The sequence below is a fragment of the Nicotiana attenuata genome, unplaced genomic scaffold (genome assembly GCF_001879085.1).
Source record: "Nicotiana attenuata strain UT unplaced genomic scaffold, NIATTr2, whole genome shotgun sequence".
In the NCBI taxonomy this organism is placed as follows: Eukaryota; Viridiplantae; Streptophyta; class Magnoliopsida; order Solanales; family Solanaceae; genus Nicotiana; species Nicotiana attenuata.
Window position 1 is genome coordinate 191,552 of NW_017670745.1, and position 17,472 is coordinate 209,023.

Below are 17,472 nucleotides of genomic sequence, written 5' to 3' on the forward strand. Positions count from 1 at the left end.
CCCTCTTCTGAATGATGAACAACCTGTTTAACTGATAAACTACGGCCTCGGGCCCAATATATATATATATATATATGTATATATCTGTGTGTGTGTGTGTGTGTGCGCACAAGCTACGGCCTCAGACCCAAGGATACGTATACATAACTACGGCCTCAGGCCCAAAAATGCATAAAGCATAAACTACGGCCTCAGGCCCAAATACAGGTGTTCAACATCAGGAATTTAGAATCAGGAACTGAGAATCATACTGCAATACATGATACTGAAACAAGAACCATACTGAGTTACATGATACTAGAATAGTGAATAGGCTTAGACTGAGATGAGTATTCATAATAAGTTGATTTGTCATAACTGAAACTCATAGAATATTGAATGATTATGAAGCTATGCCATCTAGAGAATAGAAGTTCTACTACTATTCATGGAACCAAGGCATAATTACTTTCTGAGGAAACTAGTAATGGTCATGATAAATGGGACGTAGGGAGAATCATAGACATTCCCAAACGTAAAAAGTTAGCCTTACATACCTCAATTTCACCCCTTAGTGATACTACAATGATCCACAATACTAAGAACCTTCAATATACAATAGCAACATCCAATGGAACCCAATATTAGTAACAATTCCATAACTTAAGCCATTTAGGCATATTATCAAACACCTTGTAGGCATAAATCTCTACATTTCATCGTCATATAATTAATTCATCTAACTACCACCATTCATCAACAATTTATCCCACCATCATGATTGACCAATTTATAACTTCCAACATCATATGTATGATAATCCATCTACACTCAACCAATAAAATTCCATCAAATAATCACCTTTCAATCTCTACAATAATTATGTATCTATATTGGGAACTTATGGATTCTAATCACCGCACCAAGAGTCCCAATACTTAATTCACACTCATATACCCATAATAAATTCATACATGTAAGTCTAAGGGTGTAGGATTACCTTTTGGAAGAAATCTTGCAAAACCCTCTTTTGAGTTCTTGAAGGAATTTCTTGAAGTTCTATGTGTTTTATGAGTAGATTTCATCAATACTAGTGTAAGAATGATGGAATTTCACACCAAGTTGATGGATATTGCTTACCTTGAAGATGATAGGAGTTGGTGCTCTTGAGAGGGTGAAGGAAGACCCCAAAGTTCGGCCAAGATAAATGGGTAAAAATGAACCCCGAATTGAGTATATAGTGTTTCGGGTGCCACAGGTGGCGCTGGGCGCTGCCTGTGGTGCAGTTTCCAGTATCTCAAAAATTCTCGGCGCCACGGCTAGCGCCCGGCGCTACCCAGGACACTAGCGATGGAAGGGACACGAAAACGGTCAGAATTTTCTGTATACACCTCCAAATGACGAACGGTTTGATGCGTTGGAAACTAGACTCAAAGAGATTTAATTTGATAGGTTGTGCATCACATGACTCCTTATATACATGTAGATATGCTATCCAAAGTGAGGTCTTGTGCATACTCATTTGGAATTTTTAGTCTATCATGTAATTTTCAACTTGCCTTAGACTTAGGCCTCTCCTTGGACCCCAAATCACTTATGATATGCCTCGTACACTTATTATCATAACCAATTAATAACCATCACATGAATACTCATTTAATGCATCCACAACTAATTCAAATTTATGGGGTGTTACACATAGTCCTTGCTACATAAGAGAGGAGCAAAAGATTAGAACACTAGTTTGAGAAAATACAACAAAATGCCTCGAGAAAATTGCAATTACGAGTGTGGTTCCAAGTTTCGGGGAAATCATCCGTATTAGCCACCACGTCTTCGGTTCTGACGAAGAAGAAGTTGTGCCAGAACTGACGATTACCCTTGTCGTCCATCTTTACTACCAGGAACTTATTCCCACGATGGCGAAGATAAAACACCGTCTCCCTAAAGAAACTACGGGCGAAGAGATGCATAAGATGCCGAACTGTAATCTCGACCCCGGCCAATTCTGCGAACTTTAAAAGCATCCCGATGAGCTTGTAGATGTATGGTGAAAGCTGAGCCAGGCAAACGCCATAAAAGCGAAAAAACTCCTCGGCCAGTGGGAGAAGAGGGAGAGTGTAACCAACATGGAAAGTGTAGGCGTAGAACGCGCATTACCCAGGGCGGTGGACCTGCACTGTATCCCGCCCTGCAGGGACCAACTCGATGCGAGTAGGAATATCAAATTTTGCCCTAAACTCTAGTAAGTCAACCTCCTTCATCCCCGACTCGGAAACCTCGGGCTCAGCCTCAGGCGTCTTTGAGAAGTCACACCTGATTTCCCGTTACGAGGAACTATCTCCTCCACCGTAGGGAAGTCCTCATCCTCAATGGCAACAGAGACACCCCCTGCATGAGGAGGAAAAATTGTCGCCAAGGGGATTGGGTAGTTTTCCTCATTAGGACTAGAAGACACATTAGACATAGTTCTACGAAAGAGAGGATATTCGAAGTGTAAGAAAGATTAAAAAGCAACTTGAGTGAAGAAGAAAAAAGCAACTGAAATCTGCGAAATAGGTAAAGGAGACAAATAATGGGGGAAGAAGGAGATGCAGGGATTCAATACAAATGATGCGTAAAGTATGAATGAATACACCCACACCCCTATTTATAAGAATTCTAACGTCACAACCGAGAAATCAAGCCATCATTACCCGGCACCGGTACCAAAGCGGCAGATGCACGGGAAACGATGCAAAACATCGGGAAAATGCGCCAGAATGACGCGTGATGTCATGACATCATTCTGAAGTAGGAACGATGTGACCCCGAAGGTTGCGGCTCACAAAATGTCATGTTTTCATCTCGTCTGAAACGCCACTACTCGACTTGCTCGTCCAATTTTTCCAACTACAATAAACAGAATCCGCTCCTCAAGGTCGTCTGAGGCCGACCTTGATAAGCGGAGGAACTAACTATATAGGTCGAAATTTGTCTCAGTACTTGGGCAAAGTAACATCGAGAAAAGAGTCAGCCGAGGTCGACCAGGAAATAGTAATGCTTGTGGTCGAGATGCTAGCGATGGTCGAGGTCGAGCAACGCAGAAAGAACTGTAACAGCTAGTTTATTAGAATATGCTATTAAAGAGAATATTCCATTGAATATTCTCTGCACTTGTACTATTAGGGTTTTGTTGAGGGTATGTCCCGTTCAAATAGGAAAAAGGAGAATGACCAAAAGCATGTGATATTCATTGTGATAAGAGCAGACTTTACTAAGAGATTCTCTCTCTCTCTTGCAAAGATACAAAGATTACCTTTTTATCAAGATTCTTGCTCGTATTATTCAACACTTTTTCATCAGATCCAAGGATATTTCGAATGTCCTAAGATCTATCTGTCACTCATCATTGTCAGGAGGAACAATCACCTAGTTCGGTGTTTATTGGGTGAACCCCTTCTCCTATTTACATAAATGTCATTTGTTGCGATTTATTGCTAGTTACTCCTCCATTATTATTCATACGTTTTGAGATACTCACTGAATGCTACTATCAACTCTCTGCTAGATCTGTCTACACGTTAGCCACATTCTCATAGTTTATATTTAGAAATATTATTATTAACTAAGTTTAACACTTTATTATATAAATATAATAGTTTACCCAAAGTCATATTTCTTGGTCAGACCAGTATTTTGGAAAGCGTTAAGAGCAAAAAAAGCGGCGAGGCCTCGCTTCACAGAAGCGAGAAGCGAGAAGCGAAGCGCGTGCTTTTTTGCTGTGAAGCGCAATTTAACACATAAAAAAATAAGCATAGATAAATGGCTAAGAACTCATTAAAAATAACATATTAAGCAAATGTTTCATAATAGATACTAAAACTAGATAGTGAATAATCCTCAAAAGTCATAATATCTTAAGCAAATGCAAAACAAAACCACAAAAGGAGCAACATCCTATTCTTCAAAAAGATCTCTAAACTCTTGAAGTGTCATCATGTTCGAGTTATTATATTGGTCATCATCTTCTTCTTCTTCATCGGAGGCTTCATTAATTAGGGTTCTACTTGTACTTGTACTTGTACTTGTAGATACTCTTTCTTTGCTCCTTAAAGTACTTCCCCTAAAACCATAAACATTCTCTTCAACTCCACTTGCCATAGCAACATGACCAAAAGTGAGACCTTCTCCTTCAAACACTTCTTCTTCTTCTTCATGATTTTCGGGGCCTCCGGTTAACCATCATTTGCTTCATCAATGCTATCCAATAAAATTGGATCAATGATATTGCGAGCTTTGTAACGACGAGCCAATGTTCTATTATATTTTACGAACACGAGATCATTAAGTTTCTTTAGCTCAAGCCTGTTCCTCTTCTTAGTATGAATCTGCATAATAAGATGTAGAAAGTAACTAAGAGGAGTACTTAGGACAATTGAGATAAACTTTAATTTAGTAATAATGTAATATAGCTTCTCACATGTTCATAAACACTCCAATTTCTCTCGCATCCAGATGAGCTACAAGTTAAGCTTTGATAATAGCAAATTGTTGCAAGTTTGGAACTTCATAACCAAATTGCATCCACCATTCAACTGTAAAAGTATTATTTTAGAAGTTAATAACTTGAAAGTTAAAGCTCTAAAGAGGAAAACAATTGAAAAAAGTTGCTCACCTGGTGCCAATTTGGTTCTGCCTCTAATGGCCGAAGCTAATCCAAGAATTCCATCGGCTTGCATATACACACCAAGCTCTTACCCTATTTTGTCTTGCATCGCTTCATCTGGCACCAACTTCGCAACACATGCATGATACCCCTTCCAAACGTTTAAATCTAAAGTCTTGTTCTCATTGTTTGTGTAAAACAATCCAGGGTTCAAAATATGCCCTGCTGCATGTAAAGGTTGATGAAGCTGATCATCCCACCTTTTATCAATGATTTGAAACACTCTCTCATATTTCCTCCTATCATGATCAAATGCATTCTCAATAGCTTCTTTAGCCCTATCCATGGCTTCATAAATGTATCCCATTGGTGGTTTTTTCTCCCCATCCACCATACGAAGTACAGTAACCAAAGGATTACCAACTTTAAGTGCTTGTACAGTGTCATTCCAAAAAGTAGGACTAATAGCAAATCTCGCAACTTCTTTCCCAAGAGCTTCCTTTGCATAGGTACTCTCACTCCATTCGGTTGACAAGAACATGGTTCGCAAATTTTGCTTTTGCAGGTAAAAGCTATGCAAGGTCAAGAGAGCTGTTTCGAATCTTGTCTTAGCTGGTTTCACCAAATTTCTTTCTTTTGTGTATCTCCTCATCATGTTCAACAAAAACGGCCTTTGACTAATGTAAGAATGTATCTTGATCGCCTTAGTAAAAACTGTAGGAAGTCAAATTTCATAGTTAATAAGTATAAGCAATTAACATGAAGGTTAAAAACTTAAAATAGAAAATAAGAACCACTTGTTCACCTGTAGAATATGGGGCTAACTTGAAAATGTCACCAAAAATCAAGTTGATACAATGTGCAGCACAAGGAGTCCAATAAATACTTGGGAAAACTCCTTTCAACATGTCACCCGCTTTTTTATTCTCACTTTCGTTATCAGTAACAACTTGAACCACATTTTTCGATCCAACTTTCAATATTGTCTTCTCAAACAAGTTGAACATTTTATTGGAATTGGTTGAGGAGTCACTAGCATCATAAGATTCAAGAAACACACTACCTCTCGGAGAATTCACCAAAACATTAATGACCATTTTTCCATTTTTTGCGGTCCATTTGTCCATCATAATGGAACAACTATAAGCTTTCCATTGCGCCTTATGCTCCTCGACAATCTTGTCTGTCTTCTCCACCTCCTTTTTTAGACAAGGAACTCTTACTTCGTGATAGGTAGGGGGCTTCATTCCCGGGCCATATTGGCCAACGGCCTCAATGAATTCCCCAAAACTATCGGTGTAATTCACACAATTAAAAGGGAGCCCCGCATCATACATCCACCTTGCAAAAGCATCTACAGCACGCTCCCTCAAACTCTTCCTACAAGATTCTAGGTCAACAGCTTCACCCTTTCTCTTTTCATTTGGTTTTTGTGAGGAAAAAAAATTAAGAGGACCTTTCACATTGCTACCGGCGGTGGATGATCCACTTCCACTTGTTGAATTCTTTCTTTGAGCTTTAGAGGGAGGTGGCCTCATTATATCATTGACTTCATCGTCATCCTCATCCATTTGACTATCTTCATCAAGAAGATTAATCATAGATGCTCCATGGCTCATTGGATTTTTTAACTCATTTTTTTTTCTCAACATAATCTCTCATTTCTTTCTTAACAGTAACCGGAACACTTGGACATTCTTTGACATCTCTAAAACCACCGATTAGATGTCTCTTGTGACGATGTATTCCACCGTTATAAATTTTTTGACAAAAGATACATTTGCACTCTTGAGTTATTATTGCCAACTGCAACTCCATACGCCCAAGTTGGATCTCTTTTTTGTCTTGATGCCATTGAATAATCAAATTAAATTTACTACAATCAACAACCAAAAAAAAATAACAATTAATTCACTGCCTAAACAGAAAACAGAGCATAAACTGCACTTTTAATAACAGAAACAGAGCATAAAGAGAGCATAACAGAAGAAAACGGAGCATAAAGAACACTTTTAATAACAGAACAAAAAGAAGTCATTTAGGGCAAAATATGAGCGCTTAATCTGGAGAAAAAAATTAAAAGAAAAACAGAAGAGAAGAAGAATAACAGAAGAAGACAGAAAACAGAGCATGAAGAAGAAGAACAGAAGAATGGAAGAAGAAGACTAGAAGAAGAAGAAGAAGAAGAAGAAGAAGAACAGAAGAAGAAGAAGAAGAACAGAAGAACAGAAGAACAGAAGAAGAAGAAGAAGAAGAAGAAGAAGAAGAAGAAGAAGAAGAAACTTACCTGTTTTGGAGCAGCAGTGGTCTGTCGCAGTGTCGCTGGAGTTCGCTGGGCTGGAGAAGAAGACCAGCGTATGTTTTGGTAACAGATGCCTTTGGAGCGTATGTTTATTTGCCCAAAATTTTTAAAAAAGCCCTAGCTTCAGCCTTCTGCTCGCTTAAGCGAGCTTTTTATCGCTTTTCTTAAAGCCTCGCTTCTCGCTTAAGCGAGAAAAGCGTGCGCTTTTCTAACGTGAGTCGCTTTTTTTCCAGAAAAGCGTACCCCTGCGCCTCGCCTCGCTTCGTCGCTTAAAGCGAGAAGCGAGCGCTTTTAATAACACTGAGTCAGACAACAATAATGTATGGAGCTATTCTCCGTCATAATAACCTCAATTCTTAACATCATATCAATACTTCAATTAAAATTTAAAATACTGATAATATCAATTTTTTCTACTTCGTATGCTCGTTTGTTGTTAGGTCTAAAAATGGTGCCAGGAGAGGGCATCGTTATGCCCGTTAATGAATCAATGCATATCTTACACTTTGAAAGTAAACTTTATTTCTTTTTTGATTTTTCTCTCCTATAATTTCTTTCTATATGTATATGTGCATATAGATTTTGCTAGAAGAGTCCTCAAGGTAAGTCCCTTCAGGTATGCCCTTAAGATGGGTCGCTCCTTTATCAAAATAAAATAAAAAATGTTAAAGTAATTTTTCTTAAAAAGCATAATTTTTCACAACCAAAATCGTTAAACTTTCGCTTTGTTGGTAATGATTTGATTCTTCACTTAATAATTTTTTTTCTTTCATTTTTCCTTCCCCTGCCCATATGTATAATGTATTTTTTTATAATAATGTAAAAATATACTACTCTTATTTCAATTTAAATGACTCACTTTCTTTATTAGTCCGTTTAAAAAAATGATGCATTTTAATAATAGAAAATAATTTAATTGTAAACTCTTTATTTTACTTATTTTACGCTTAATGAGAAGTTTTTACAACCACAAATATCATAACATCATAAAGCTTTTATCCCTTAAGCTTTTAAGATCATAAGTTTTTTAAAACTCGGTGCCGAATCAAAGTATCTCGTCTAAACTAAAGGAGGGAGTAATATAATCCTCTCCAGCATATGATTAAAAGAAAACCCCACTTTTTGAGAAGCAGTTATTATAGTTTTATATTCATCCCAAAAATAATTAACTACTTTTACACTGTCACTTTCCTATACACTCTGTCACACTACCAACTTCAGATCCAACACCCCTCTCTTCCCCCTTTCCCAAAATCCGCCATTGCAGCTCTCTATCTTCAACTTCTTCCTCTTCCTTTAATTCTCTCAAAATAACTCTCACACTCACAAAAATTGTAAAGCCAACAACAATAACAACTCGTCTCAATCTCAAACAAGTTGGGGTGGGCTATATCAATATTGGCTTCTTCATTACTTCTCCATTTAAGCTCAAAATCACAAAACTGTAAAACCCCATTAAAAAAAGCTCAAAATTTAGCTCCTTCAAATGGCTGCTTCCCCTAATAACAGTACCACCAACAAATCCAAGAACCAATTAGTCTCCACTATGATTAAACAAGGCTTCATTTCCAACCCCTATATCTCTCCTTCTCCTTCACCTTCCCCGCCGCGTGTATTCAGCCCAACTTCCCCTACCCAAATTACGACCCGACCCAGCAACCCAAGCCCGACCCTTTTCGAAATGATGTCGGAGGAACAGACCCGGGAGTCCAAACACTCGCTTTTTGAATCGCGTCACAAGGCACACGAGAGAGTTTCTAAGGTTTTGGCTGATGCACCGTTCCCACGTGTGGGTGACGTCAGGCTGACGATAGCGGCGCGTGATGGGTTTAAGGTTTCAATGGATGTCCACCGGCGCGTGCTTATAGGACGGAGTAGGTTTTTTGCTGAGAAGCTTAAGAGTAACGGGTCACATTCGGTGGAGATTCTTGATTGTGATGACGTGGAGGTTTATGTGGAGACTTTAGTGCTTATGTATTGTGAGGATTTGAAGAAGAAATTGATTGGCGAGGATGTTTCTAAGGTCCTCGGATTGCTTAAGGTATGTTCTTTAATTCTTTTTTTTTTTCCTTCTATTAGAGTTTAAGTTATATATACAAACTACACTATAGTATTAATTTGTAGTAATAATTACTCAATCCGGTCACATCTACCTGATGTAGCAAGTAATTTACATGTAGATATACTGACCTGAATTCTATAACTTTAACTCTTTGTGTTAACATCATTTTTAGTACCTTACAAATTTATGTGATGTTGTTTGACCGAGCATGGAGTCTAAAATAACTCATAATTTTGGTGTGGCTATAAAACATGTTACTATTAAAGGTAAAATAAGAAGTTTAAAGTTAAAATTGCTTTTAAACATAGGGAGATATCGTTCTTTTTTGGACAGGTAACAAAGAAAGTATCACATAAATTGAAAGGAGCGATGAAAGGAGTATTATTTTTCTTTAGTATTCTTACTCTAAATGAAACACTTTGGGCTAATTTTGTTTGCTGTGTAAGAGAAGTTAACCTATGTTTAAAATACTGTACTATTTTGTACGTGACAAAATGTGGAATAAGAATAAGGATATTGGCAATATGAGTATAAAACTAATTCTTGACTTTGATATCGCAGTTTTTGCATAACAATACATGTATCAGTATTCATCAAGTAATGATCCTTATTAGTATTATTAACCTATCGTAATCCTGTATTATAGTCCTTATCTAGCTAGTTCGTGAACCTAAGGGCCCCTATAATTTTCATATGGTTCTATGCTAGGCTATGACCCGTCAATGAAAAAGCTTGTTAAATATAGTAAGTCTTGCTTGGGCTGCTTTACTGATAGTCTTTATTTTTTCCCTTTCACTCGTAGTGTGGGGAAGAAGGGGACTCTAGGGGTCCTGCTAATTGAGTTAAGGAAGCAAACTCTATCAATATCAATTGCTTTCTAGATCGTTCGGGAAAACGTTTTGAACAAAATAAAATTACCTTCATTTTAAGATTCCATTGGACTCGACTGGAGTAATGCTCTACAAACAGATATTCATATTTTAAAGTTTGTTTGATGAGCTGGTGCAAGATTTTTTGAATGTCCAAATATATGTAGCAGAAATCGGGATGTAAAATAATCACATAGAGGTGGGAAATTGAGTGGAACGCAAATAAGAATTAGGAGAATCAGTTATGTTATATACCAATGGACTAGCTATAGAGCAACATGTGGGGAAAAAGTAACAAAATATGGCATTTGGAAGCAGGTTTCAAATGTACCTTTGTCTTAACAAATTTTATTACATGAGCTGATTGTGGCATGGTTGGGGCATCTTGTAGGTTTTAGTAAAATAGTGATGCTAAGTTTCATGTCATAGTGCAAAGTTGTTAAGTATAATATGAAAAGCTCTTTATTTTATTAATTGGATGCTTTTATGTGCATCTGGAATTTTATAATTAGAAACATGGCAGTTGTATTAATTCATCTTGTTATATTTTGTCCATTAGTGATTGTTCCGTGTTTTGATCTGTTTTCTACTCTTTGTTTGGTTAGTTATCTTTCCGTTAGGAAAGTAAAGGAAATTGCGAATGTTGCAGCAAGATTCTTATCTTTTCTTGTGTTGTTCAATGAGGGAAAGAAAAATGAACTTTCATGTGTGGGAGCTGATAAAGTTTAGAATTACTTGGTGCTGTAGATATTTTCTTTTACAATCTGAAATATAAAGATGCTTCTTGTAATCCACCAAGTGACTGATATTGTTAGTATGCTCATATAAAGTTGAACCAAATATAGAGTAGCAGCCTCTTGTTTGGCTCTAAAAGGAAAGGCTTAAGAAGGGGGGAAGGGGTTGTAATTGTGAGACAGAACTGAATCCAATGAAATTCATCCTTTTAGATTTCCAGCTTGTAGTAAATGTGAAAATTTTACCTCCAATGGCGAGGAAATCTTATGGAAATCATCTTCTACCGTTCTTTGATTTTTGCTGCTCCTTCAGTAAATGAGAATCAGAATGCAGAGTTAAACATTGTGAAAGAAACTAATGCAATGTGCTAATGGATATCTTGGCAACTAGCGGAATGCATAGAAGATACTAAACCAAGCTTCATTTTTTCTAGCGATTAGTATGGCAAGGTTTTAACTACACTAACAAGCTTAGGACTTTGAGTTTCTTTTTTTGTTTTCTATATTAATATTTTCCTTTATCATGTTTTATCGCAGATATCTTCAGCAATTATGTTTGATGATGGAGTATTGGCTTGTTTGGAGTATCTGGAGGCTGTTCCGTGGACCATACAAGAAGAGGAAAAAGTAGTATCTCATCTCAGTCAACTTCAGCTTCCCGATTCAGCAGCTGATATACTTCAAAGAGTGGTCGCTGAACCATCAACATCTTCAAGTTCTGATGACATTCTCCAGAGATTACTCACTGGCGTTTTACATGCCAAGGATGATAAAGCCCGCAAAGAGATGAAAACAGTGATATCTCGTTTGCTAAGAGAAAACGCTAGCAATAGTAGCAGTCGTGAAAGTAACCTTGATATCTCCAGGGATAGTCTGTATCATCTTTGTCACAGATGTCTCACTTCTCTAATACTTTGCTTGTCTGAAGCTACATCTGCGGATGATAACAGACAGGATCGAGGGGTTCTAATGGGTGAGATAGCTCGAGAAGCAGACAATCTGCAGTGGCTAGTTGATATCCTAATTGATAGGAAAATGGGAGATGAGTTTGTAAACCTATGGGCAGAACAAAAAGAACTCTCTGTTCTCCATTCCAAGATTCCCACCATGTATCGCCACGAGATCAGCAAGATCACTGCACAACTTTGTGTTGCAATTGGTAGGGGAAATTTATTAGTGCCTAAAGAGGTTAGATATTCTCTGTTATCGACATGGCTGGAAAGTTTATATGAAGATTTCGGGTGGATGAAGAGGGCTGGTAGATCAATTGACAAGAAGTTAGTTGAGGAAGGACTTGGCCAGACTATTCTAACACTACCACTGGCTCAGCAACAAACCATACTACTTAAATGGTTCGATCGATTTCTTAATAAAGGGGATGACTGTCCCAATATTCAGAGAGCTTTTGAAATTTGGTGGAGAAGGTCATTTGTTAAGCAATACACAGTTGACTCTCAGTTACAATTAGCTCTCTGTGATTATACAGATTGACTAGACACTGTACAATATCAATCTTTGTTTGCTATGTGCTCCTATACACCAATGTATATATGAAATGCCATTCTTTCCAACAATTGTGTAGTTCTTTCAGATGTAAATTTTGATTTTTGGCTTGTTTGACGATTTATCTAAAGAGGGGAAAATAGCAGAAAATAATGTACTCTAAATAAAACCATCTAGTCATATAAAGATGACAGTTGAATAGACTGTAGCCAAACCAGCCCATGATCAGAGGCGGCTCAACACTACGTGTGGCCTAACGCGATAATTTAAAAAGAGGCCTCAAAAGACATTCGAGGTTAAGAAATGCTTTTTCATATCTAATCCTTTGATAATTTCATTAGCTTAAGATTGAAAATTTGTCTAAAAACACTTAAAGAATGGAAGAAGATTTTACAAAATTATAGTTATAAACAAAATTGATTCAAGTTGATGTGAATTAGACAAATTAAGAAGTTGAGCCCATCTACCATGCCTGAGGTAACATATATGAGGGTAAGAATGGCTACATCATTTTTTCTTAATTAAGGCTACAACATAGTGGTATTAGTGGAAGTCTAACATAGAAACGTGTAGGTTTAATTTCCACCATCTTCCTTTCCATTCTCTTAACTAGTATATGTACCCGCACGATGCGCGGAAAATATTAAATAAAAGTAATATGGGAAAATGCATAAGTAACCCTGACCTATACTCGGATTTTCAACTACACACTTTTTCTTTGCGGAAATTCTATTACCCTCCTAAACTTATTTTAAATGGAATTATTTGCACCCTTAACGCTGACGTGGCAGAATGTGTGTATTTCACTCTCCCAAAGGAGAGTGAGAAGCCAAAAGAAAAAAATGATTTTCAGATTATCTTTTATTCTTTTTTACCATTTTTTCTTACTTTTTTTTCCTTTTCCTTTTTCTTTGTCTTTTTTCTTTTACTTTTTTTTTCGTTTCTTCTCTAATTCCAGCGGATATTCATTCACCGGCGACTATGTCTAACCGTTTTTCTATTTTCTCTTTTGACACACAAATTAAACTCTCAAAAAGATCTATTCATAAGCAAAGAAATTACACTCAGATTTGGGGGGAAAAATTCATCATCGGGAAATCTTCGCACGCCGGAAAGAAAATGATGTATTGAAATTTTAACTAAAAAAAGTTTTCGCAGCTTATATTCATTTTTATTTCTTTTGCTCTTCCTCCCACTCATAAATTATACTTTCAAGAAAATTATATATATATATATATATATATATATATATATATATATATATATATATATATATATATATATGAAAACACACTTAGATCGGGATAAAAATCTATTGCCGAAAAAAAAAATTCGTCGGAAAAAATGGTGTTTGTGAAATTCCGACGACCACCATTTTATGCCGCCGGTTACCAAAACAAAAAAAAAAGAATGAAATATCCAAAAAAATGAGAATAATATAAGAAATAAGAAAAAATGATAAGAAAAAGAAGAAAGAATAAAAAAAGTACTAAAAATACATGTGGGGGTGCGTGTAGCTCACCACTTGCCAAGAATTTGGTTGTCAGCGTTAAGGGTGCAAATAATTACATTTAAAATAAGTTTAGAGGGGTAATAGGATTCCGCAAAGAAAAAATATGTAGTTGGGAATCCGGATATAGGTCAGGGGGGTACTTATGCATTTTTCCAAGTATTTTCACAAAATTGTTATCTTATTGTTATTTTCACTGCTCTATTGTTAGAGTTTCTTGCAGCCTTAATTATACTATACTGCATTATAAGCTACTTTACTTTGCATATTGCAAGTAATGAACTTTATATTTGTATAAAACTAAAATAACCTTTGAAGCAAAATTATTTTTCAAAAACTCCACGCATTCTTCATATTGTGAATGACCTTCAAGTGTGCAATTTTGAGTACAAATGAAAGACCGTAATTTGAAAAAATTATGGGAAATAAATTATTTTAACGGGTAAATCATTTTGTAACTTTCTCAAACTTGTTAATCGAGATAATATAGAGAGATGGTATCGATACTTAGTTTTTCATATAAAATTAGTTGCTCCATATAAACATCAGTGTGTAATATTCATTTACCTTAGATAAACTTGCATTACACTCGGTAGAAAACCAATCTAAAGCATATGACAACAGCAAGCACTTATCAATTCTCACAACAATTTAAAAGATTTATTCTTCTCCATAAGATACAGTTTACATATTAAAACACTCAGCATAACAATGTATTTTAGAAACTTTAGTACATCGCCTACTTTTGCAAAAAAGCTATAGAGATATTATTCATCCATCGAAAATGGCAATTCTCCAATTCAAAGCATCCAGATATCATCGGCACCGGTCGACTGAGTCGATCCCATGTAACCTCCAACACCAACCTTGCTCTGCACTTCCAGTGTATTTACTATTTGGCATGTCGATAAGCATTTGTTGAGGATTTGTTTCGTCGAGATACTGTAGCTCAACATGCCATCCGGATTAAAAACTTCAAAATCCGCCTCTAACACAACAATGAGAAGGATCACTTTAATTTTTATGTTTTCAGGGTCATTGTCGCTAAATAGAGAAAGTAACTCGATATAAATTGGATACACAAAAATTGTTAAAGCCAAAGCAGTTTTAAACGGAAGAGTCTTAAAAGGAAAAATATATATATGATAACTAAATAAAAAAAATAGTTATTAAGCCTCACAAAAATTACTGTAGTATCTCGAAAAGTTGTTCACAATATATAAAAACTGGACTTGTATATAAGTAGGAAAGACGTAGAGTTGAGACTAAAGCTTGTTAACAATATCATCAACTCACTTTTCTTATCAAGCCATTCAAGAATATAAGAAAATGTATGGGTAAGGATCAAAATTCAATGACAGCAACCATATTTATGGAAAGGAAAAACATGTAAAAAATACCGGCAAAATAAAACTCCAATGAATAAACTTCCAATTGACAGCATGAAGAGTAATATCTGTAGTTGCTCTGCACAAACTTTTTTCAGAACTATTTTTCAGTAACAACAACAATAGAATCAGGGTAAAAAAAAAGCCAAAAGAAGTTGATGATAGAAGAAATTATAGAAAGGAAGACTTAAGCTGTAAGTGAAAAATTGATCTTGCACGTCTAAAATGTAAGATAAATGATATGAATGTAGAAATATAATGAATAAACTTCCATAATGTTCATGGTACACATGCAAAACGCAAGTCAAAAATAGAAGAACCTAATAATACTGAATATTAACCTAGTTGCGAAACATAAAAAGTAATGCAGTTCCATCATCAGGGTGTATCTTCCTCAAATACAACTTTGTCTATCTGAATGTCCCTGAAAAGTGGCAAATATATAGTAAAAACGAAGAAGAGCTAAACCCCACATTTTAGACAAAATTTTAATAATACGAAATAGATGCCAAAACATATGCAAAAATAAATATTTAAAGACATGCATCTTCCTCAAGTATAACTTTGTGCATTTGAATATCCCTGAGACCGATGGGAAAAAAAATAAAAAGAAGCACCACATTTTGGACAAAACTTTAACAAAATAATGAAAGAAATGCCATAACATATGCAAAGATAATCTTTAAAGACCAAGAGAAAAATGTTGTAGCAAATAAAACTTTAATTTACTTCAACAATATTGGTCATCTTAAAGAAAATAGTTATAATAAATAAATCGATGCTAATTATTCCTAAATTACCACAAGCTAAAAATTAAAAATTGCAGTAAGCAATCCAAAAGCATATCACTCATTGCATGTACTTTGAGAAAAGCAAGGTTTCATCCGATCATTCTAAGCTCAACATATTCCTATTAAAGTCCAATTTGCTCAAAAAGACAGGTACAGTTCTGACACCTAACATTTAGTTTTTTCCATTTTAATTTTAGGAACAAATTTTAGAAGAAAATTAAAATAATTTTACTCAACAAATTCATGTAATAATACTTTTGATGTTGCAGGGTTTTTCCTTAATCGCCAAAAGAGAGCAAAAAAGAAAACTTTCTTGGTCATCCCTTTAATATTGTACATTATTAGTTTCTAAGAGTTAAATTATCATGCCCTAAACATAAAACTCAACAAAATTAAGAAATATTCGGGAATTCCTATGTAAAATTAAAGTTCCAAAACCATACAACATGATTGAGAAAATTTCATAAGGAAAAACTTTACTACCTTCACGTAAAATGGGGAGAATTGATAAAATTCTATTGCCATTTTAACTACTGCTACAAATATTATTTGCATCAATAAATAAATAAATAAATAAATAAATAAATAAATAAATAAATAAATAAATAAAACACACACTTACTTGGCTGGTGGCTTAGCAGGATCAGTGGGAGCAATATTCTTCTTCTCCTTCATGTTGTCAACTTGATTATCAACTGTAGAACCCGTTGAAGAAAGGTTTTGTTTCAAGTCAACAGTTTCTGAAAGACTCTTCCCATTATTCTTTGACGTCACTTCACCTTCATTTTCATTAATGGCTCCGGGCAACCCTAGCCTCAGCTTCGTCTCCGCTTCATAATCCAATTGAATTTTGTCACACTCCGCTCCCATCACACTCGTCAACTGACTTCAGCTAAGATTTTAACGTAAGAAATCCTACTTCATTCGTCTTGTATCCTTTTGTTTATTCAATTCAAGTTTCAAATAGAAGATAAATAAATTTAAAAAAAGGAGAACAAAGAACCTGTTTTCTGTGTGATAAACTTCAGATTTCATGTCTACAACCACCAATTGGATCGTCTTCTTTCACAATCTATCATCGGAATCCATGGTTCTTCGATCTGGTCATTATTTGTACAAATCTCCTACCATTCATATTAATGGAAATAGTAGAACAATCTATGATTCTTCGATCTAGTCAACATTTGATGAAATTAGATGAGTTTTAAACTTCTCCCAAAAAGAGAACACTGATATCTGCAACAGTTTTCGCTATGTTAATTTGTTACCCTTTTTATAGGCTTGATTTTGCAATTCGTGGGATCATTGGGTTTCTTATCTTTTAATTTACTTTAATTAAAAAATGTTTGTTACCCTTTTTATAGGCTTGATTCTGCAATTCCTGGGATCGTGGGGTTTCTTATCTTTTAATTTAATTTAATTTAATTAAAAAATGTAGAATTCACTACAGATTTTTAACAAAGAAATAGAGGGGGAAAAAAGAAAAACACCATCGTTTATTAATTTTTGAATTGTAACGGTTTTTTTGCTTCTTTTCATCCCCCTATTTCTTTGTAACTATCATTTCTTAATTTTGATTGGTTTAATTGTAACTTTTATGCAGTTGTTTCGCATTTCGTGGGATCATGGGGAGGGTTTCTTATCTTTTAATTTAATATATTAAGATAATATATAATTCAACTACAG

At 35.4% G+C, this 17,472-nt stretch overlaps 2 protein-coding genes across 6 annotated transcripts; one reads left to right on the top strand and one right to left on the bottom strand.

Annotated features, from left to right (window-relative positions):
• The first annotated feature begins 8,073 nt into the window (after positions 1-8,073).
• Positions 8,074-12,214, top strand: LOC109242926 (BTB/POZ domain-containing protein At5g60050). The gene is made up of 2 exons (XM_019409808.1): positions 8,074-8,970; positions 11,132-12,214. The coding sequence occupies exons 1-2, from the start codon at positions 8,416-8,418 to the stop codon at positions 12,083-12,085; spliced, it is 1,509 nt and encodes a 502-aa protein (XP_019265353.1). The 5' UTR covers positions 8,074-8,415; the 3' UTR covers positions 12,086-12,214.
• Positions 12,215-14,237: 2,023 nt separating this feature from the next.
• On the bottom strand, positions 14,238-17,083 carry LOC109242920 (auxin-responsive protein IAA17-like). 5 transcript variants are annotated; one of them, XM_019409796.1, is made up of 4 exons: positions 16,790-17,083; positions 16,409-16,678; positions 15,008-15,083; positions 14,238-14,595 (listed from the first exon to the last, which is right to left on the bottom strand). In XM_019409796.1, the coding sequence occupies exons 2-4, from the start codon at positions 16,654-16,656 to the stop codon at positions 14,557-14,559; spliced, it is 363 nt and encodes a 120-aa protein (XP_019265341.1). In that variant the 5' UTR covers positions 16,657-16,678; positions 16,790-17,083; the 3' UTR covers positions 14,238-14,556. The 5 variants fall into 5 exon arrangements, with proteins under 5 accessions (XP_019265341.1, XP_019265340.1, XP_019265343.1 ...); XM_019409795.1 differs by having other exon boundaries at positions 16,409-17,083; XM_019409798.1 differs by lacking the exon at positions 15,008-15,083 and adding an exon at positions 15,337-15,419 and having other exon boundaries at positions 16,409-17,079.
• Positions 17,084-17,472: the final 389 nt, after the last annotated feature.

Coding starts and splice junctions, on each gene's coding strand:
- LOC109242926 (XM_019409808.1), top strand. CDS start 8,416: ATGGCTGCTTCCCCTAATAACAGTACCACCAACAAATCCAAGAACCAA. Junction 8,971..11,131: donor AGGTCCTCGGATTGCTTAAG/GTATGTTCTTTA, acceptor GTTTTATCGCAG/ATATCTTCAGCAATTATGTT.
- LOC109242920 (XM_019409796.1), bottom strand. CDS start 16,656: ATGGGAGCGGAGTGTGACAAAATTCAATTGGATTATGAAGCGGAGACG. Junction 15,084..16,408: donor CCTGCTAAGCCACCAGCCAA/GTAAGTGTGTGT, acceptor TTCTGAAAAAAG/TTTGTGCAGAGCAACTACAG. Junction 14,596..15,007: donor ATTGGAGTTTTATTTTGCCG/GTATTTTTTACA, acceptor TTGTTGTGTTAG/AGGCGGATTTTGAAGTTTTT.